The sequence below is a fragment of the Periplaneta americana genome, chromosome 9 (assembly GCF_040183065.1).
Source record: "Periplaneta americana isolate PAMFEO1 chromosome 9, P.americana_PAMFEO1_priV1, whole genome shotgun sequence".
NCBI lineage: Eukaryota > Metazoa > Arthropoda > Insecta > Blattodea > Blattidae > Periplaneta > Periplaneta americana.
In genome coordinates this window covers 174,458,206-174,480,733 of record NC_091125.1, presented here as the reverse complement: position 1 = coordinate 174,480,733, position 22,528 = coordinate 174,458,206, and the positions used below count along the sequence as shown (strand labels likewise).

The window sequence follows — 22,528 nt, the reverse complement described above, 5'->3', positions numbered from 1 at the left end:
GACCGGATGTAAATGCTGTCATTCAATATTGTAACGCACTCCAGCCAAATAAATAAATAGATAGATGGACGGACAGACAGACAGACAGACAGATAAGCGTACTGCAGTTTAAAGGAACTGGAACATGGCACAATCTAAACCTGTGAAGAAATACTACTTCCAAAGGAAATGGGAATATGGTTATTTTGTTGTTGAAGACGGAAGAATTGCTTGTTTACTGTGTTCCATCTAATTTATTTCCACTCGTCATTTCAATATTAAACCACATTTCAACAGAGCCCATATTAAGAATTATGGAATGCACAAACTTTCGGGTAAATTCATTATTAGGAACTGTATATTGATTATTTATTTATATATTGTTAAATTGAGGACGTCACTCGTTGTGTTCATTTTGAATTGAAATTAATAGTGACTTTCAATGTTCATTACTTAAATGCTACAAATTTATGTTTCCGTAGGTGATGATAGGAGGAAAGTTTTCGAAAATCTAAAGCAGGTTAAGTGCAAAGAAATCTCAAAGAAACTACCGACAGGAAATCTAGCATAATTGTAAATCTTGAAACGAGTTAACGCATTATAAAAACATTGAATTTATTACGATCTTTTCTGAAAATTACATGCCGCCACTGATGGACCTTCGACGGCGAGAGAACTCTACGCGGAAGTCGATCATCCCCAATAGAAGTGGAGTGAGGATGTCGTCATAGTTCTCCTACTTATGAGTTCTGCAGGCCTGGCCAAGGGTATACCATCGAGCTCAGTGCAAAGAACTGACTTAATGTTACAATCGATGTCACATGATGTCACTAAACGTGCAAAATTAAAACTACTGACGGAAAAGCGGGAGCTAATAACATAATTTTATTCTCTAAATTTCACGACACCGGAGCCATGACAGACCGAACTTGGACGAGCCCAAATTTCGAACTGCGGCACGTCGTGACAAGACTGGCAATCCACCACCTAATCTGTACCAACAAGACGTATCACGACCCAACCCAAGCATGCGTGTGTGAATTGTGTAGTAAAGTCTGTGAACGCTACCACATAGAACTATGCACAAAAAGACTAAGGCCAATACGCGGCTACGCAAATGCAAACTAAGGTTGAAACAATGCACATTTGTGCTCTTTTCAGTTTATTATTCTCTAAATTTCGTGAAATTCCGTAAAAATCGGGAAATCTGGCAACCCAGGCCATGTTAGTAGTCTAACTTAAACGGAACAATTGAACTATAAATCGATGACTATTGTGAACTATACTGTCTGCCACGAAGGCCGAAGACATGGCTTAACTTGGTTCCAACGCCTACTGGATGAGGCAAGCCGTGCCAATGGCACCCAAATGCAGATTTTACACTATATTTTGTTTGTAATTTTTGTGCCTTACTTTTGCTACCGGCAGTCGTTTTGAGTTTTCCAAGGGGTTCCGTACGCATAGGTCACACACTCATGTCTGTCGCCTCAAAGTGTAGCTTGCAGAGTGCAGCGAGCGTGCATCGACGGCGTGCCGTTCAGATCAATCTGTTTCACGAATGAAATGTAACAGGGCCGGGAGGGAGCACGACTCGCAGTCAGGGGTTCACTGACATGTGATGAAACAGCCACGGCATGATCGTGGCCTTCTCTTCCACACCACTAGAACTGCAAATACCGGTACAATAACTAGAAATAAATAGTAATTAATGACAAAATTTAACAGTGACTCAAGCTATTGAATGAAGGCTCTAGGGCGCCGCCCTCCCTGTGAGAATTAGCAAACACATTCTATTTGCATTTGCCCAAGAACTCTAATTTGATAATTTCAGTATCAAATTATTTCTCTCCACGTTCAGCATACGTAGAGGAGATTAGGCAGTAACACAGTAACACTTGGACTCAAAGACTAGTAGTCCGAATATTTTTCGACTTGTGACGTCACGTTGCCATGACAACGAGTGCAACGCTTCTCCCACACCCATCCGCGTCTAGACTCAACTCGAGTGAGTCCGTCATGAATATTTTGGGGTGATAGTGTAAAATTACGGCTTCTTTCGAATATATTTGTCCACATATAATTCCTTTCGTGAATCCTATGTACATGCTAAAGAGGGAACAATTTTCCCCAAGTCTAAAATATCTGTAATACGGCAACTAATATATTGAAACATAAAAACACCGCAGTCACCTAGTCATGAATATTGCCACTCCGTATCTTCCATTTAATTTCAACCGCGTCAACGCTTCTAATGAAAAGCACTTAAAATATTAGTTACATTGCCATTATTTCTCAACCTTAAAAATGATAAATATATGATAAATGAATCGTATGGAGAGGACAGATCAAATGCGCTCGGAATGTTTCAATAGAAAACATAATGTTCGCTAAAATTACTGATTTCAGTAAACTATTCATTAACAAGTACTGTGAGAAGAAACACTGTATGGAATTCCACTTCGAATAAGTAAGGTAAGGACACGACCCAATTGTTTTTCTTCCGAAAATGTAATATTTAAATTGACAATTTAACTTCTATAATTGAGCCCCTCTACGAACCGCCACTGCTCAGTCTACAAAAGGGCAGCTTAATTAGAACTGTTATAGACATACTTGTATACTAGCAAGTTAAAAAAAAAACAAGCGAGTTAAAAATATCTAACAAAATTACATTGTTATGAACATTTATTAGATTGAAGTACAAAGCATCATGTCTGGCAACTTATTAAAACTCGAATGCATGTAATAAAACACCTCTTTCTAATTTAATGTTAAATTGTGATAATGTCCGGCAATCCCTGAAGTCACTTAGACGAAAGGCGAAACTTTTAGTAGAGCCATCGATGTAGCTCAGTCGGCAGACTCGCTGGGCTGCTGATCCGGAGCTGCGTTCGGACTTGCGTTGGATCCCCCTTTGGTCTTTGGTTTCTTCCGAGATTTTCCACAGCCGTGGGACTGAAGCCGGATGGTGTATGGCGAGTCCTTGGCATCAACCCCTTTGATTTGATTACCCCCCACCCCTTTGATTTGATTACCCCCCACCCCTTTGATTTGATTACCTGGTTGGGTTTTTCCGAGGTTTTCCCCAACCAAAAGGCAAATGACGGGTAATATTTTGGCGAATCCTCGGACCTCACCTCATCTCACTACATCTCGCCAAAATATTGTAAAAAATTGCACAAAATTGTAAAAAATGTAGAAAGTTACTAAATTGTAAAACTATAAAAATTTGTAAAAATTGTAATTGTAATATTGTAATATTTTGACTTGTTCTAGATCTTAAAGCTTCATTGCTCATGTAAGATCTATGGAATAAAATGAATGAATGAATGAACGAAAGGCGAGGCGAGGTGACGCCATGGTAAAGGAAGATGTAATATGATGTCATTCTGTGGTGACGAAATCAAGTGAGCATTAATTTGTGTCAAGCAGGATTTCGAAACAAATATTGAACCTTCGATCTTCTTCTTCCGGAAAGCTACAGCACACGAGAACTTTTCCAAACAACAGAGCCACTCTGTTCTGTTCACAGGAGGATGCAGCAATTAAAATGATTTGACAGACTTGGGAACAGCCGCAGGTCCTATGGCAGTTATCATAAAATAGACCGGTCGGTCGGTCGGTGGGTCCGTCCGTTCAACTAAATTTCTAGTGTTAGAAAGTTATTTCCTCCTCTGTGCCACCAGGAATAAGAGCCGCAGCCAAGTGGGCCGTGCGGCGCGCCTCGGGAGAGGAAATTTCATGAACCATAACAATGACAATAATAATAATAATAATAATAATAATAATAATAATAATAATAATAATAATAATAATAATTAATAATAATAATAATAATAATAATACTTACTGGCTTTTAAGGAACCCGGAGGTTCATTGCCGCCCTCACATAAGCCCGCCATTGGTCCCTATCCTGAGCAAGATTAATCCAGTCTCTATCATCATATCCCACCTCCCTCAAATCCATTTTAATATTATCCTCCCATCTACGTCTCGGCCTCCCTAAAGGTCTTTTTACCTCCAGCCCCCAACTAACAATATAGAGAATGAAGTTAAATTGAAAAATAATCATAATATGGATATTTAAACACATTTTTTTTAAATGGTGGCCGTTCAGTTCGGTACAGGCTTCAGTTCTAATGTGCATATTATCGCACTATAGACTATTGTACCTAATCCCAATTACCAGTTTCGTCCTTCGTACTAGTAACTCATGTTGAAATAATTCTGTACTTGCTTTATAAAAGAGTACCTTACGTACTGTAAATTCAATCTTCACTTCTGCCCGATCCGAAAAGATAAAATTACTCAGACATGCCATCTATTTTCCGTCCAAGTGGTTACGTCGCAGCGTCGTAGAAAGGGAGGAAATCACGTAACAGTTAATTACTTAACGAGGCCCTTTTATTAAAATTATTTTAAACAATTGTATGCGTATAATATTACGTTGACGTCCAATTCCTAACAGAAATTAATGTTCCCAGTAAAGAGTTAAGACAGCCCAGCCACTAGCTGGCGAATAAAAGCTGGTGGGGGAAACCGGGATACGAAGTAGGCAAATGGACGACAGTACCTGTGCGAAAATGATTCAATATTGAAAGCTCTTTCGTCACTGGAAAACGCGAACATATTTTTGGAACGTACTGTTTACTATGACCGTAAGGCTACTATGACTGTATATGCGGTCTTGGATCTGTGTGGAGCACGGTTGAACTTCATTAGTAGAAGGTGTGGGAGTGAAGTACATTAAAAACTCAGGTGGAATAAAAATTGAAGTAAAAATAAAATGATGTCCCTGTATAAGAAGTAAAAGAACTGCCGAAATCTTCGTTCACCATTAATTGTGACTTACACTGACCGGGTTTGAACCCAGATCTGTGCGATTTTAAAGAACACAATTTGTTGAACATTTCGTTTATATATGTTACGTTTATATATATGTAAATATATAGATGTATACATATATATTTACAGATTTTCAGAAACCGCAGACTGGCTCTCACGTCACGTCGCCGCGGAAGATCTGCATTTTCTCACGAAGGGTGAGAACGAGCCAGAAGTGAAAGTCGCAGCGTACCTGCAGGAAACGTATTTACCGAAACTAACGTAATAAAGAGCGGACGTCATCGTTTGCATAAAATATTGCATACAGAGAAGCGGGCGGCTCTCGATCAGTTACATAAGTCTTCGTGTTCGCGGAGTTTGATAAAGGATAACAATTTCAGTTTCCCGGTTGTGCAACTGGCTCGGATCGTTGGAACTGAGACAGCCATTGCAGTGGATTTGGGCCAGAATTTGCTTACTCCAGATCAGTTAACTGTTCATGGAAATTACGAGAATGGTTTTGAGTCACTTTGTTATTTTTGTTCGTGAGAATGTTTAAGTTGGCAATGTCTCTTGTAAGTGCATATAATTGCATAGTCTATCTTTTCCAGTCTTCCTCTGTCCAATCTTTATACAGGGACATCATTTTATTTTTACTTCAATTTTTGAATGTACTTCACTCTCACCCCTTCTACTAACGAAGTTCCAACTGTCCTCCACACAGAACCAAAGCCGCAGTACTGAGTTAGTGATTATAGTACGTTTCAGAAATATGTTCGTGTTTTCCAGTGACAAAAATTTCCAATATTGAATCATATTTTCGCACAGGTACTGTAGTCCGTTTGCCTACGTCACATCCCGATTTCCCCCCCTGCTTCTGCTCGCTCCACTGTAAAGACTAGTGGCTGGGCTTTCTTAGCTCTTTTCTGAAAACATTAATTTCTGTTAGGAATTAATTTTACGTCTACGTAACATTATACAACTGTTTAAAATAACTTAAATAAAAGGGCCTCGTTAAGTAATTAACTATCACGTGATCCCCCCCCCCCTTTCTACGATCCTGCGACATAACCAATGTATTTTCCAATCAGTACTTCTGAGGACTTTTGCTTTGGCATATCTCCGCGGTATACTTCACGTATTACAGCAGAAAACTCAACTCCATACCCAATTCACAAACTCACAAAACGGATACTTAGTTTAAAACAACTACCCTAGTCAACTACCACAATGATTCATGCCGATTTCGAAATACATTTTTCCTTATTGGTTGATTTTAAATTATTCGATTTCTCCGCTCTCTGGTGGCAGTAAAACGTAACACACAGAATTATCGATGGTTCTATATCACTTCCCTCTGCTAGATAAAAAAGAAACAAATTGCAGATTCAAAAAATGTCGATAGAATGGTCAGTAAATTCAAGTATAATATATAATACGGATATTTAGGCACCTTTTAGGCATTTATGTGCAAATAGGCATTTATTAGTGAAATAGGCAATTATAGGCACTATAGGATTCGCATATAATACTCACAATGTCTTAAAATGGATATGTAACCTAAAATCTTCCGCCTTCGGGTTAAGGATTAAAATAGGCATATAGGCATAAATCAGCAGCTTAATAATTACCATAATAATGTGAGACTACCGTTTACGATGCAGATCGCATTTGGGTACCTACCTCATTTGCACGTAGTTCTCAAATTGTGAGCGGTCAAATCATTGGCAATATCGCCAAGTGCTGAATTGTTTGAAATATATGTCACTGATTACGTATAAACAATACTTTTTAGAGTACAATGCAGGAAACCAAAGTCTATCTTCTTATCTGACTGTCAATAAACGATAATTCACATCATAACATAACTGAAGTTTCTGTCTGAATGGCACGGATATTTTTTGTATGAGGAACTAAAACTTCTTCTTCTTCTTCATCTTCTTCTTCTTCAGCTACAGGGATTAGGCTTATTGGCCTGTTCCGTCTTGAAGGCTTAAATCATCTGTCCACCTTATTTTCGGTCTTCCGACATTTCTATATCCTGTTGGTGCACAATCCATAATTTGTTTTGGCAATCTGTCATTAGTCATTCTTGTAATATGTTGGTACCAATTTAGTTTCTGATTTTTAATATTTTCTTCTAAATTAAAAATACTTAATAATTGTCGGATATTTTCGTTTCTTTGATGATCCAATAAAGTATAACCTGCAACACCTCGTAGGAACTTCATTTCACTTACTTGGATTTTTCTTTTTGATGCGCGGATTAATGACCAGTTTTCTGAGCCGTAAGTTAATAATGGAACTGCTAGCGTTTTGTAAAATTTTAATTGTGTTGAGCGCTGTGTTTTATTTCTTAAAGTTCTTCTTATTGTTCCACACATCTGTTGGAATTTGCTCAACTTACTGTTAATATCCTGTTCACCCAAATAACATATATTGCAGCCTAAGAAGTTGAAAGAAGATATCTGTTCTATAGTTCCTTGATTAATAACTATTTTACATCGCCTATGGTTAAGCCCTCTGAAAGCCATTGTTTTACTTTTGTTATTAGAGAAATTTTTAGATTATATCCTTCTGTTATTAGCTGGAGCTGGTAAGTTGCCATTTGTAGATCATCCTCAGATTCTGCGATCAATATTTGCTCATCGGCAAAAAGCATTGTATTTAATACAGTTGTTCCTAAATTTATACCAAATGATATTTTATTCTAAAACTTTCTGTGTGAAAATACCTATCATAGGTGATAGAATCCGTCCCCTATCTCCCCCTCCGGTAACTTTGGCGCATAAAATGACCTCAAATGGCCATTCTTTCTTTGCTTGACGTACTGCAGTTTGTTACATAAAAGGCTACAGCCGACTGGCTCGCTGTCTGTAGTTGGCCCCAGATATTTATTTGTTTTGCTTGTGTCTATGCCAGCGTCTTGCGATCGCCCCGCTAGCACAGTGGTTTCACTCTCACATGATGACGACGACAGCCATTGTTTCAATTGAATTGGATGTCATGTTTAAAGGCAGTGGCCAAGAGAATGCATATTACGTCGTTTCACAAGGATGCGTGCCCAAGTTAGTAAGTGTGCTACTTGCGAAGTGTCCGTATGAAAGCTTAAAATAGGGCAGTGGCAAGTTACTAACAGCTCGGTTCTTTAAATATTTCCAATTTAAATTATGCCTCTTTAACATAAGTATTTTAGAAGTTTTATTTAATATTCTTATTGAATTTGGTATTTCCAAGAAACTAATTCGATTAATTCAAATGTGTCTCAGTGAAACTTGCAGCAGAGTCCGAATAGGCCAGTTTCTATCTGATGCTTTTCGAATTCACTGCGGACTAAAGCAAGGAGATGCACTATCACCTTTACTTTTTAACTTTGCTCTAGAATATGCCATTAGGAATGTTCAGGATAACAGAGAGGGTTTGGAATTCAACGGGTTACATCAGCTGCTTGTGTATGCGGGTGACGTGAATATGTTAGGAGAAAATGCACAAACGATTAGGGAAAACACGGGAATTTTACTTGAAGCAAGTAAAGCGATAGATTTGGAAATAAATCCCGAAAAGACAGAGCTATGATTATGTGTCGTGACCAAAATATTGTAGGAAATGGAAACATAAAAATTGGAGATTTATCTTTCGAAGAGATGGAAAAATTCAAATATCTTGGAGCAATAGTAACAAATATAAATGACACTCGGGAGGAAATTAAACACAGAATAAATATGGGAAATGCCTGTTATTATTCGGTTGAGAAGCTTTTGTCATCTAGTCTGCTGTCAAAAAATCTGAAAGTTAGAATTTATAAAACAGTTATATTACCGGTTGTTCTGTATGGTTGTGAAACTTGGACTCTCATTTTGAGAGAGGAACAGAAATTAAGAGTGTTTGAGAACAGGGTTCTTAGGAAAATATTTTCACAAAAAGAAAAAATCCAGTTGGAGTAGCCACGCATAATGAAGTAGTCGACCTTTCAGCTCTTGCTGTATTAAACTGAACTCTTGGATATGTAGCCAGGAGAATACCTGGAAGTCTACTTCCGGAGCCGTTTTGTTCATATCTGACATTATGACCATAGTCCACATTGCTCAGTACGCATTTGTCACATCCCTCCCTCTTTGATATGAGAACAGATAGGTATTATTCAGAAATAAGCTTTTCTTTACTAATATTCATAAATAAAAGAAAGCCGACATTTTAAATGAAATTGAATTCTGTCGTGTTGTTTCTAAAAGCGAATAAGTAGCACACAATATGGGGCTGCAGTGTCGGTTTGAGTGACTGACTGTAGCTTGCCTCGACGACATTCTTTTTTGCGACGAAGCGTTCCAGTTTTCAGTATGAATCAACTGCAGAAAATGAATGAAACCGGTTCCTTATTTAAATAATGTGTCCCTGTCACGTTGTAAGGTATGGGTTCTTGACCTCTGAAGCCTACGCGTGGATCTGGTCTTCCACGATGTGACCAAATAAATACCGTAGCTTTTTCTGCCATTATTTCTTGCACTCTTCGCCGTTTATGCATAGCCTTTGTAGTTTACAGACTTGTATGTAATGTAATGAAGGTCTGTTACACAGTATATACATGTTAGGACCATTTTTAAGATCGCAAGTTACTTTTACAGTGACTAAACCAAGAGTTTGATTTTACAATATCCGGTTAGAAGACATGTTTCGATTCGACCTGGGTGGTGCAATCGTTAGAGTGCTGCCCTTCTGTGTCCGAAGTTGCGGGTTCGATCCCGGCATAGGTCGATGGCATTTAAGAGTGCTTAAATGTGACAGGTTCATGTCAGTAGATATATTGGCATGTAAAAGAATTCCTGCGGGATAAAATTCCGGCACACCGGCAACGCTGTTATAACCTCGGCAGTTGCGAGCGTCGTTAAATAAAATATAATTAGATTAGATATGCCTCGGTAAAATATCACATAACTGGAACTTATCTTTACTGTAGGATATCGCCAGTAAAGTGCTAAACGGATGGATATTTTGAGTAATTGATTAACTAGCGGACTTACTCGTGTTAATTATGTAAGTTTGTGCTGCTTACAGCTGTTTCGGTGCTTCATCACACCATCCTCAAAGCCTACTAGATCTCGAACTTCTCTGCCTGTTATGTAGGTGCGTTTGATTGTGGAAAAGTGTTGAAAAGTGGAGTCAAATAGTGTGTGTGTGTACTGAAATTGATCTGTGTGTTGAGAATTTGATCGGGGTGTGTTTTAGTGTATTTGTATATTTCGTATTGTTCTAGTGTGTTGAGTTTTTGGTTCTTGGGTTGTATGTGTAGGATTTCCATGTCCGCATTTATGTTATTGTATGTATGGTTAGCATTGGTTATATGATCGGCATATGTAGATGTATTGTGTCCTCTGGTTATTGCTTTAACGTGTTCTTTGTAGCGTGTTTGGAATGATCTGCCTGTCTGTCCTATGTAGAACTTGTCGCAACTATTACATGTGAGTTTGTATATACCTGTGTGGTCGTATTTATTTGTTTGTGTTTTTTGTGTGTTGAGATGTCTTTGTAGTGTGTTTTCTGTTCTGTATGCTATGTTGTATTTCTGCTTTCTGAATGAAGATGCGATCTTATGTGTGCTTTTGTTTTCATATGTTAGTGAGATGTATTTCTTGTGTTCTTGTGTTTAAGTTGTGTTTTGCGTGTTTTTGTGTTTGTTAAGTTTTTGTTTTGTCTTTCTTATAATGTTGTCGAGATGACTCCGAGATCTAGTAGGCTCTGAGGATGGTGTGATGAAGCACCGAAACAGCTGTAAGCCGCACAAACTTACATAATTAACACGAGTAAGTCCGCTAGTTAATTACTTATATTCAAGTGTTAAAAGTAGTGTACGCAAGATTCAAAATCGATATTTTGAGGTTATATTCTGATGAACGGATGACTTGGGACACAGAGAACTCTCGAGTGATTATTCATAAGAAGCCGTTGCATGCACAGCGAGACACTATTTGGTGCTGGTGGTGTAATCGGGTCTTACTTTTTCCAAGATGAAGCCGTAATAGTAAATCGTGGACATTACCCCAGCATGATATGGAATTTTTGTGGCCTCAATTGGACGGTATGGGTCCGGAAGACATGACGTGATTTCAAGAGGGTGGTGCAACCAGTCACACGGCGCCCGAAACATCTGATTTGTTGCGAGAAAATTGTCCTGCCTGTCTCAACTCACGTAACGGTGACCAGAATTGGCCATCGAGGTCTTGTGTTTGAGACGCTGTGACTACCTTCTTTGGGGATTTGTAAAATCTTGTATTTATGTTCACAATCCACGAACACTTTTTAAACTCTAGGAAAGTAATAGTCATTATCAATTTTCTAATTGGCTATTTGAGGACGCTTTATCAACTGCTAAGGTTATCTACAGTCTGAATGAGCTGAAGGTGATAAGGCCAGCGAAACGAGTCCAGGGAATGGATAAACTATATAATAGGATGCGAAACTGCGGTCAGCACCATCTGGCGGCGGGGGACTGAAATAAGATGATCAGTGCCCAACGTCGTAGGGGGTGAACAATAGAACTACGTGTTGGGTACATTACCCAGAGTTCTCTATTTATCCGTTCGAGATTGCTCGAAGAGACAAGATGGCAGACAGAAACTTGCTAATAAGTGAACATAAAGTGATACGTGTGTGTATAAGCAGTGTATGTTAAACAGTGATGTTGTAAAAATAGTGTTGTTGAATGTATTGTAAAGTAATAGTAATATAATAAATTGAACTATCTAAGTAGTTCTTGCAGACTTTTCCATTGCGCTGTACAATAAATACCCAAAGAATACAATCCCAATTATCTAACCTTTTGCTTTATTTTTTGTCTCTCTCTGTTATATTTTAATTGGGTAGTGTAAAATAGATAGTCTCTTTTATCTTCCTGTTGGCTCCGGTAAGAATTTTCAGTAGAAGATGCTGTGAGGAATAAAAATGTAAATGTTTTATTTTAATTTGGGTTAGTTTTGAATATCGATGAGGGTGGGAGGGAATACTTTCTGCACAGTTTAACATTTTCGTCACCAGGTGCGCTGCTAAATGCGTGGAGTAATTAGTTACTCTTTTCGCCACTTGGTGCGCTGCTAGATGTAATAACGCCCCTCCTCCCAACAGGTGGCAGCAAGATCAATTTCTACAACAGCGCCTCTAGTATGTGTTACGGGAAACTCAGTAAGTTTCGCATCCTATTATATATTCAACCATGGTCCAGGGTCCAGCGCCGAAAGTTACCCAGCATTTGATCTTAATCGGTGGAGGGAAAACTCCGGATAAAATCTCAACCACGTAATATGTCTCAACCAGGATTTGAACCCGGGCCTGCTCGTTTCACGGTAGGTATGCTAACCGTTACTCCACATCGGTGGACTTCTCAAATTAATGTATTTTTCTTTTTTAAGCAAAGATTAGAATATCCTTTAAACGATGTTGAGTTGGACGATGCTAGAGCAGATCTGAATTTTAACCTTATTCCAGTAGAATTAGACACAAACGGGGGCTGAAATTATTTTCACGTCGTGTCTCCACAGCGTGACGAATGAAGGATAATTACTAATTGGGACGGTCACGAGGACTTGGAGTCCGCACCTCAATGTGGCGATATGATGAAAGATGAAAGCGCATTTCATTAGCCTTATATTACACCGCCGTGTCTTTCCCTTCGTGTGCTCAGTCAGCCTGCTCTGAACTTTTAATGGAGCACAACTATAAGTCATAGGCTACATCAGGTATATACACTACTCGTGATAAAATTGTACTATTGAATATTTGATGATGATGATGATTATAATAACAACAACAACAACAATAATAATAATAATAATAATAATAATAATAATAATAATAATAATAATAATAATAATAATAAAAGAGATAGGTTTGGAAGTAAATCCCTAAAAGACAAAGTATATGATTATGTCTCGTTACGAGAATATTGTACGAAATGGAAATATAAAAATCGGAAATTTATCTTTTGAAGAGGTGGAGAAGTTCAAATACCTGGCAGCAACAGTAACAAATATAAATTATACTCGGGAGGAAATTAAACACAGAATAAATATGGGAAATGCCTGTTATTATTCGGTTGAGTAGCTTTTGTCATCCAGTCTGCTGTCAAAAAATCTGAAAGTTAGGATTTATAAAACAGTTATATTACCGGTTGCTCTCCCTGGTTGGCGAGTTGGTATAGCGCTGGCCTTCTATGCCCAAGGTTGCGGGTTCGATCCCGGGCCAGGTCGATGGCATTTAAGTGTGCTTAAATGCGACAGGCTCATGTCAGTAGATTTACTGGCATGTAAAAGAACTCCTGCGGGACAAAATTCCGGCACATCCGGCGACGCTGATATAACCTCTGCAGTTGCAAGCGTCGTTAAATAAAACATAACATTTAACCGGTTGTTCTGTATGGTTGTGAAACTTGGACTCTCACTTTGAGAGAGGAACATAGGTTAAGGGTGTTTGAGAATAAGGTGCTTAGGAAAATATTTGGGGCCAAGAGGGATGAAGTTACAGGAGAATGGAGAAAGTTACACAACACAGAACTGCACGCATTGTATTCTTCACCTGACATAAATAGGAACATTAAATCCAGACGTTTGAGATGGGCAGGGCATGTAGCACGCATGGGTGAATCCAGAAATGCATATAGAGTGTTAGTTGGGACGCCGAAGGGAAAAAGACCTTTGGGGAGGCCGAGACGTAGACGGGAAGATAATATTAAAATGGATATGAGGGAGGTGGGATATGATGGTAGAGTCTGGATTAACATTGCTCAGGATAGGGACCAATGGCGGGCTTATGTGAGGGCGGCAATGAACCTCCGGGTTCTTTAAAAGCCAGTAAGTAGTAGTAGTAATAATAATAATAATAATAATAATAATAATAATAATAATAATAATAATAATAATAATGTATCTGTGCCGCCTAAATGCATTTCTCATTTCCGACACCGATGTTTTAAATATTAACATTTTGTTACCTTTGTTTTATCCATGTTAGCCATTAAATTACAGTATTATTATTTTAATCTAGTTATTTACTGTATTAACAGTGGCGATAAGTACACTTTATTGTGTATAAGAAATGTGTTTATGTTAATTATGTTAAAATAAACTTGTAGAGTTTCAAAGAGTTGAGTTGTCATTGAACGATCTCGCATAAAAGGTCTGTCTGATTTAACACAGAAGTGAATGGAAAGCAGTGTGACAATAATTCAAATTGATGTTAATACTATATATTTTATTTTAAATTAATGATCACTATTTCTGACTACGTGAGGAAATTTTTTTTGTACTAAATTAAAAAGCTGGTTGGCGAGTTGGTATAGCGCTGGCCTTCTATGCCCAAGATTGCGGGTTCGATCCCGGGCCAGGTCGATGGAATTTAAGTGTGCTTAAATGCGACAGGCTCATGTCAGTAGATTTAGTGGCATGTAAAAGAATTCCTGCGGGACAAAGTTCCGGTACATCCGGCGACGCTGATATAACCTCTGCAGTTGCGAGCGTCGTTAAATAAAACATAACATAACCTATGAAAATATGCAATAACAAACGAAATATTAAGTTACAGTAAACGTACTAGGTTTCCCCAATCATCTGTCACACATTCTCTTTCAATATGATGTTTTTATAATTATTATTCGATAAATTGTATGATATGGGACAATTCCGTGCCAAATCTTTCAATTTTTCATCCCTATCGTTGCTGTATTCAGATGTCATTTTTGTAACAATCTCGCTATTCAAGCGGACCGTAACGCAGTCTCGTGCGCAGCGGCGTGACATATTACCAACTATCACAACGCATGTCTAAAGTTGCGTGGAAACAATTCTGTCTCCACGCTTTAGACAAATTCAAGAGCAGCCATTTCCGATGCCAAAGGGTGTACATTGAATTCAAGTCTATGAAAACCAATTATTTCCTGTTCTGTAAAAAATTACCCAGGAAAACAAATGAAGAAAATATGTTTGGAGTTACAGACTGTTATATTCGCGAAAATGATTCTGGATGGATAGTGCTAGCGTTGGCACGGAAGAAACGGCGTCGACGACCGGAAAGTGAGAGGCTTCGAAGAGAGAGTCCTAGAGATGATCCTGAAGTAAGATTCGGCCATTGTTTCGCGCCTCTTTCAACTTTATGCTGAGAAATGAAATCAGATCACATTTCCCTTCTCTTCGTATAAAGATAGCTGCCACGTGATAAAACAGGAACTGAGCTTCACGAAGCCATGAGTATGACGAGCAAGCCTACTTGTTAGACATTTTTCTCATATAAATGAACTAAACAGAAAATGCAAGACCAAGCTTTAGTGCGGGTAGACTACATGGTAGGGTTCCAGAGGGAAATTTTATTGAAGTTAATTATACTGACTATTACACTTTTACTACGTCACACTACTTTTGACCAATAAAACTGTACGAAAGGACGTCTTTCAACCAATCATGGCTGCTTATCGCACAATTTTATCGCGTCCCTAACATTTGTTTAATTTTATCGCGTCCCTAGCATTTGTTTATTTTTATCACTACCCTAGCATTTGTTTCTTTGTTTGCCAACATTTCAAACTGCACTGGTCTGGACGTCAAAAAACAGAAAATTACAAACCACTCCAGTCGATGCACAGCACTTTCAAATATGACTCGCATTGGCATTCAAGAACAAGAATTAATAAAGATCACTGGTCATATATGAAGAGCACCATTCGGAAATCCTGAATAAGTTGAGGGATACACCATGTACATCAACGAGTTCACTTCTTTTACGCACACGTCCAATATAACATCAACTGAATCACCAACCACTAAAACATTCAAATTTGAAAATTGTACTTTCACTAATTGTTTCTTTTAAAATTATTCATATTCATTTTTTATTTCATCATCGTTAATTAAAACGTTTCTTGTTTATTTCATCATCCCTAATTAAAACTTTTCTAACACTTGTTTATACTATTTAGGTTATGTTTGTTATAGCTTCTGCTATGTGATATTATGGATAGTCACGTATCAGAGATTGTTTAATACTAAGATTTATTGAAAATCATCTGTCAAGTGACGTTGATTACTGGGATCCGGATGATTGAAGTGGAATGCAAATGTTTTAATAAAAATGAAACCTAATTAACAAAGCCTTCTTGACTAGTAACCGTTCACAGAGTTCAGTGAAGATTCCATAGTTGGCACAACTGATAACAAGAAAACATAATCGTAAAACACTACTGCCATCTAGCGTAATGTTGAGATGGTAGAATAATACATTTGAAGGCAGTTGTAATTTCGTAAGCCAATTAATATTTTATTGTATTGGAGTACTTCGTTACTTCTAATCTTTATATACTTTCTTCTAATCGTGTAATAGTCAATTAAATCCCACTCGAGTTTTGATTTTCTCTAGATAAATGAAAACCTCTAGTGAGATTACTGTTGACTATTATTTAAGTAAAATATTTACAAGTCTATGTTCTTTCGGAGGACATATTCCATTAATTAATAGGTTCCTGGAGCAAGTTTGGCGAGTTTTCAGACTCATGGTGAAAAATGGAATAGGATTCGTGATCCGTTAGTGAATCTGCTGCCGAAGTGACGCTACTTTTAAAAGACCGGGAAGAATAGAGTAGCTTGAGAGCAGGTAGTAAGTTCAGTGGACACATTCCGGCTGTCATTGAAGATTGCTAGCAGTAATGTCCGTTAAAATGCTTTACTTCAATATTTGTTTACGTGTTAGCGTTAAATGAAATTAAAATATAGAAGCGAAGCGAGAGAGACCATGCAGCGTAGGTGAAGAGATGAGATTTCCATTGCCTCCATTGTATGTATGTCTGTCCTCTGATTAAGCGTACAGTCTTGGAAGAAAGTTTTGTCACACAGATACTTTATAAATCCAAAAAGGAGGCAGTGCGCATGATCAGACATACAATGGAACAAAACTAATTTTATTACCTCAACTAGTCCTTCTCTTGTGACCCAGGTCGCACGTCTCTGATCATGCGCACTCCTTCTTTCAGGGACTCCAGTGAGTATCTGTGCTACAAATTTTTTTGTAAGACTGTACGGTATTTGGGCTTTCTGTGAATTGGAGGTATAGAGAGTTGTTTACTTTGATTGCGAAGTAGTGGGTCATGGTTCTTCGCTTTGGTTGCCAAATTTGTTTTCACTTGCCTGCAGACTCGATACATTACTTAAGTAGTACACCGCCACACGTGGCTGATTCGTGGCTCAGAAGATGATATACATCGTGCACACCTATATCGATTTGGATAATGGCATTTTCTTACTGCTAGGTGTGGAGTTGCGCTGTGGACTGTCGCTTCCGCTCTACATCCTCGAGGAACGTGGAAAGATAAAATGTATGCACTATATTTAGGAATTCTGAAAGTGTGATGACTTTGTTACTGACGGGCTCCGATGTGATATGACTCACCAAGAGGCGTAGCGGTGAGCGTGTAGTCGTGGTCCATGAACTGGCCCCAGGCCACCACCATGACGGTGCCCGCGTGATCGTGGAAGCCCTCGTCGGGGTGCACCGTCCTGGACACGATGCGAGGCAGAGGCAGTTGGTTGCCAGTCACACTGATCCGCGGCGCCGTCATGCCATCCGCGTACAGCGGGCCCACCAACCTGCGGCAGAGCGATCCTGTACCTACTTTACTTGAATAAGCAGATATGGCTACATCATACTATGTAGAGACAGATTCTTAACTGGATCACTGACGGCATGAACCTTACACTACAGTACAGACAGATTTATAACTTATAACAGGGCCCGGATTTGTAGGGTCCTATAAAACAATTTAGCCTTTTTAAATTATGGAATAGCCCTTTTAAGTTTTAAAAAATTATTGTAGCCGTGTACGTTTTTAATGAAAAATGTAAAAATGGGCTTAGGAATCACCGTCGTGCTTTTTAAAAGCGGCAATGTAACACTATTCTTACAAGGACAAGCGTTATGTTGTGCACTTTAACACTATATTCCACGTATTAGCGGATATTTAGACTTTGTTGTTGTCATGGATTTTTAAAGGCGTGATGTAGTCGGACCAACAGCTCATTTATTTATTTAATTATATATTTATTTTTCCATTTATTTTATTAATCAATTAAATTAATTATTTATTCATTTAATTATTTATTTAATTATTTATTTATTTATGTAATTAATTATTTATTTTTTATTTAATTATTTATTTAATTAATTATTTATTTAATTTATTTACATATTTATTTACTTAATTAATTAATTATTTACTTAATTATTTATTTACTTAATTAATTAATTATTTATTTATTTGATCATTTATTTATTTAATTATTTACTTAATTATTTACTTATTTAATTATTTATTTAATTATTTATTTATTTAATTATTTATTTAAATAATTACTTATTTATTTAATTATCTATTTAATTATTTATTTTATTTATTTATTTATTTAATTATATATATATATATATTTAATTATTTATTTATTTATTTATTTAATTACTTATTTTTATTTAATTATTTATTTACTTATTTCATTATTTATTTATTTATTTATTTAATTATTAATTTATTTACTTAATTATTTATTTATTTACTTATTTATTTATTTATTTATTTAATTACTTATTTATTTATTTAATTATATACTTATTTACTTAATTACTTAATTATTGAATTATTTACTTATTTATTTAAATATTTAATTATTTATTTACTTAATTATTTACTTATTTATATATTTACTTAATTATTTAATTATTTACATATTTATTTATTTAGTTATTTATTTAATTATTTATTTAATTATTTACTTATTTATTTAATTATTTATTTATTTATTTATTTATTTAATTATTTACTTATTTATTTATTTACTTAATGATTTACTTAATTATTTAAATATTTACTTAATTATTTAATTATTTACTTATTTATTTATTTAGTTATTTATCTATTTAATTATTTATTTATTTAATTATTTATTTATTTAATAATTTTTAAATTATTAAATTATTTATTTATTTATTTATTTAATTATTTATTAATAGTTAAGGCCATCAGGCCTAGGAAGTATAGACAGAAATTTTTGGGACTCCAATGCCATTTTTACTAAAATGTACAAGTAAAGAGAATTATTAAAAAGTAAATGATATTTATAAATGTTCATATCCATCGTTTTGATGATATTTCTCACAAGTAAATTCAAAGTTCTGAGAAAAAGAAACGACTTTTCTATTCGCGATGAAATGTGTTGGTTAGTTGTAAAATTGAATTGGAAAAATAACTTGGAAGTCATTTTTAAGAATCGAATTTTAATATTACGTATTTTCGTTTACAGTGAAATTATCTTTTTCTCATTTCCTTCCAATTTTCCGAATCCAAAATTCCGAAAGGATTTTTTTTCCGAACGATCGTTTTTCCGAATTCATTTTTCCTAAGTCAATTCGACTATTTTCCCCTAAATATACATTTTCGGTTCTATTCATTCAAATACACATTTCCGAAAATAGTTAGCAGTAGTTATAAGGCCACGGGACGCACAAAGAGGACAATATTCGGCCAGAACATTATCCCTTAGGCTACGGCCATTCCTTGTTTGAAGAAAGTATAACAGATTTGCAAAATTCCAATAAAAGAAATATTGTAAACAGATCAAGTGAAAGCCGAAAACTAAGTCGGTTACACCTCTGTAAAACAACCCGGAAAAACATTCGGATAAATTAGCATTCAGGAAATGTCCCTTTCCGAAATTTGGCTTTCAGAATTACGTCCGTGTGGATTAAAATTTGCATTTCGGAAATTACGATAACAAAATTATGCCATTCGGCAGAATGGCCGGGAGTCTTTTTTTTTTTTTCTGTTATGTTATATCGGCAGTTAGATTGTGTATAATCTGACCACAGAATTGTTTTTGTTGTGAGTATGTATAAAAGTGCAAACCTAAGAATAATATATAAATGCCATGATTTGTGTCGGACCTGGTGAAGGGCGTCATGGTGGCGCCCCAAGTGGGGTGCTGCAGGTTGGAGCACAGGCCGTCGTAGCGCCGGTACTTGCCGGGGCGGCACTCCACGTTGGCCAGGAAGGGCGGGCACACCTCCCTGATGAGCGTCTTGGACGTTTCGATGAGCGGCATCCCCTTCTCGATGTCCTCGTAACTCAGGCCGTACCTGAAATGCAAGAAGAGATATGAGGAAAGGTGGAGGTGAAATAATTGTGATGTTTCGTCTGCACTTCTTAGACCAGAGCTGGGCAGCAAGAGCAGATTCTACTCTCTCATGGGGAGCCATATGATTTCTCTTCGTCCCCTTTGTTCCCCGCCGAACACCGCGCAGCGTTGATTTAGTGACGGATGAATATTGAGCGTCCCCGTTTAGAGTCTAGATCCGCTCTCGACGCCCAGCCCTGTCTTAGACTGTGGAACCTTGTAGGGTAATTATAATGGCACGTGCATGTTTTAGGGAGGACGCCAGTGAAAATTATAAAGAATTAGATTTTTTAATCTTATTTGTATTTTGTCCGCTTATGTTTAAAGATTATGTTGCCAAAATTTTATTTCGAAATTCCATCAGGAAGTGCCCCAAAATAATTATTAAATGCATCGTACCACCTTACCCTTCTTTATAATCCTGAATTTAATAAGCTGTATTTTCCGAAAGTAAAATAAAGCAAAATGGAGCCCTAACTCGCAAACTGATGGATTTTCCCGATATTTTGTACACTTGCTTAACTTTGTTGAAATACCAGAGAAATCCTCATAGCCGGTACTTATATTTTTCGATCAACGCAAAATTTATTGTTGCAGATAAAAATAAATGTTGGAAAATTAATTAAAAAATCATATAAGCTGACCAAAGTGTTACAGAAAAAATCTTGACGAACAATTACATGACCACATATATGAAGAAAGTATGATACTGAAACTGATCAGAAAGAGGAAAAGGAATTGGGTCACTGGTTGACAAGAACTGCCTTCTGAAGGTTGCACTGGAAGGAATAGTGAACGAGGATAAAGTTCGGGGCAGAAGAAGATATCAGATGATAGACGACATTAAGATATAAGCCGTTCAGAGCAGAAGTGGTGTAAGTCAAAAATGGGTAATGAGGGTTAAAGTGAACATTCTGTAAAATACAGCGCAAAGTAGCAATTAATATTCAGTCTATTAAAACTATTAGTAGTCAGTAGATAGCAAGAAGGCCATATTAATTGCTACTTTGCGCTGTATTTTACAGAATTTTTACTTTAAACCTCATTACCCAATTTTGACTTACACCACTTTTGCTCTGAACGGCTCATATGTGGATCATATGCGGAGACTAAGAGGAAGACAGAAAATAGGAAAGATTGGAGAATGCTGGGTTTGCAGTGAAGACCTGCCCTTGGACAGAACACTATGAATGAATGAAATGAATGTGTATGAAGCAAGCGTGTACGAAGTTTCATTTACTTATCTTCATTGGGTTTTGTAAAAATGGCACAAGAGTAAACATATAAAAAAAATCACTAAAATCATTTAAGCCACTCTTACCCAAAGTACTTGCTAAATTTTCATGAAAATCGCCATAGCTTACTTGCTTCATATGTTATGTGCATCATAATGCAGTGGCACAAACTAATGAACTTATAATATTTTTAGCATTATAGCCTATTACTGCACTTTCATTGGCATCTCCCTTTGGGCAGATATATTGACCGGAATATTTTTTACTTAGAGCTCTTTAATAAGTTTCAGATTTCGTAAACATAAATTATTTAATGCACACTGGATGAAGATTTATGACCTCAGAACCTAGCAGTAGTGGTCTGACATTGCATCTACTACACGTTAACCTCAATTAGGCTTGTAAATGTATCAGGGAATTCTGTGCAGGCGCGTCCTTCTCCCTGACATCTTAAGCGCGTCACAATTCGGTCATGTTCGTTGTGCGGTTCCTCATGTCAAGGTGTGCTCACCGCAGTCAGCTGAGACGAGATGTATTTTAGGTTGCTTTCAGAAATGGAAAAGTGAATAGGGCCTACATCTTATGACGCGATCATTCCCGATCAGACTTGGGTTTGGGTGGGTGGCTAGTCTCGAATAATATTTAAGTATTCATTAAAGAAAATGAGTCTGTAAGTTCCTCGAACGTGCAGTAGGCTTAATGATCACTTACTGACTTAACCCGTCGATGTTGGGGGGGGGGGAGGTCCCACAGAATCCGTAACTCTTCTTACATGCGCAGAACTATCGACCTTCAATTTTTAGCCGTTCTTATTGAAATAACAAAGCCTACTAGATTAGAAATATTTAGGGGCTTACATACGATAGACGGCAACTATGGTGATTATTGAAGTATAGCAATATTATAAGTCTTCAAAATAAGTTTATCGTATTCAAATGAAGTATTCGATATTGTATACAATATTAATAGACCAAAAGTGTAGAGAAATCGGGTTGATTTATTTACAAAATATAACGAAGAAGAGTTCCAGGAACGTTTTCGCCTGAATAAAGTTGCAGTCGCGGGTTTAGTAACAAAGATACTGGATATCTTATCACCAGATATAGGATTTTAGCGCAAATGCCTATTTTGTTCTTTTAAGAGAAAGGAAAACGTGATTAATATTTACGTTTCATGAAAATTGAAAGCTGTTCATAGAATTTGTTAGTGCCGTAAGGTGCTCTAAAATGATTGTTAGATCTAATTTGTTAATATTCCGCTTGAGATGCCTAAATCAGTGTAAAGTTTCGTTATTTCACTATT

The 22,528-nt window shown here is 36.8% G+C and overlaps 1 protein-coding gene across 1 annotated transcript in view; it reads right to left on the bottom strand.

Moving 5' to 3' along the window:
* Positions 1-22,528, bottom strand: part of cysu (Curly Su) — a 207,826-nt gene that overhangs the window by 38,311 nt on the left and 146,987 nt on the right. The window contains exons 5-6 of the mRNA XM_069836400.1: positions 19,762-19,953; positions 17,221-17,417 (exon numbers count right to left, since the gene is read on the bottom strand). Coding sequence (XP_069692501.1) covers positions 17,221-17,417; positions 19,762-19,953 — 389 coding nt within the window. The remainder of the gene's footprint in view (positions 1-17,220; positions 17,418-19,761; positions 19,954-22,528) is intronic.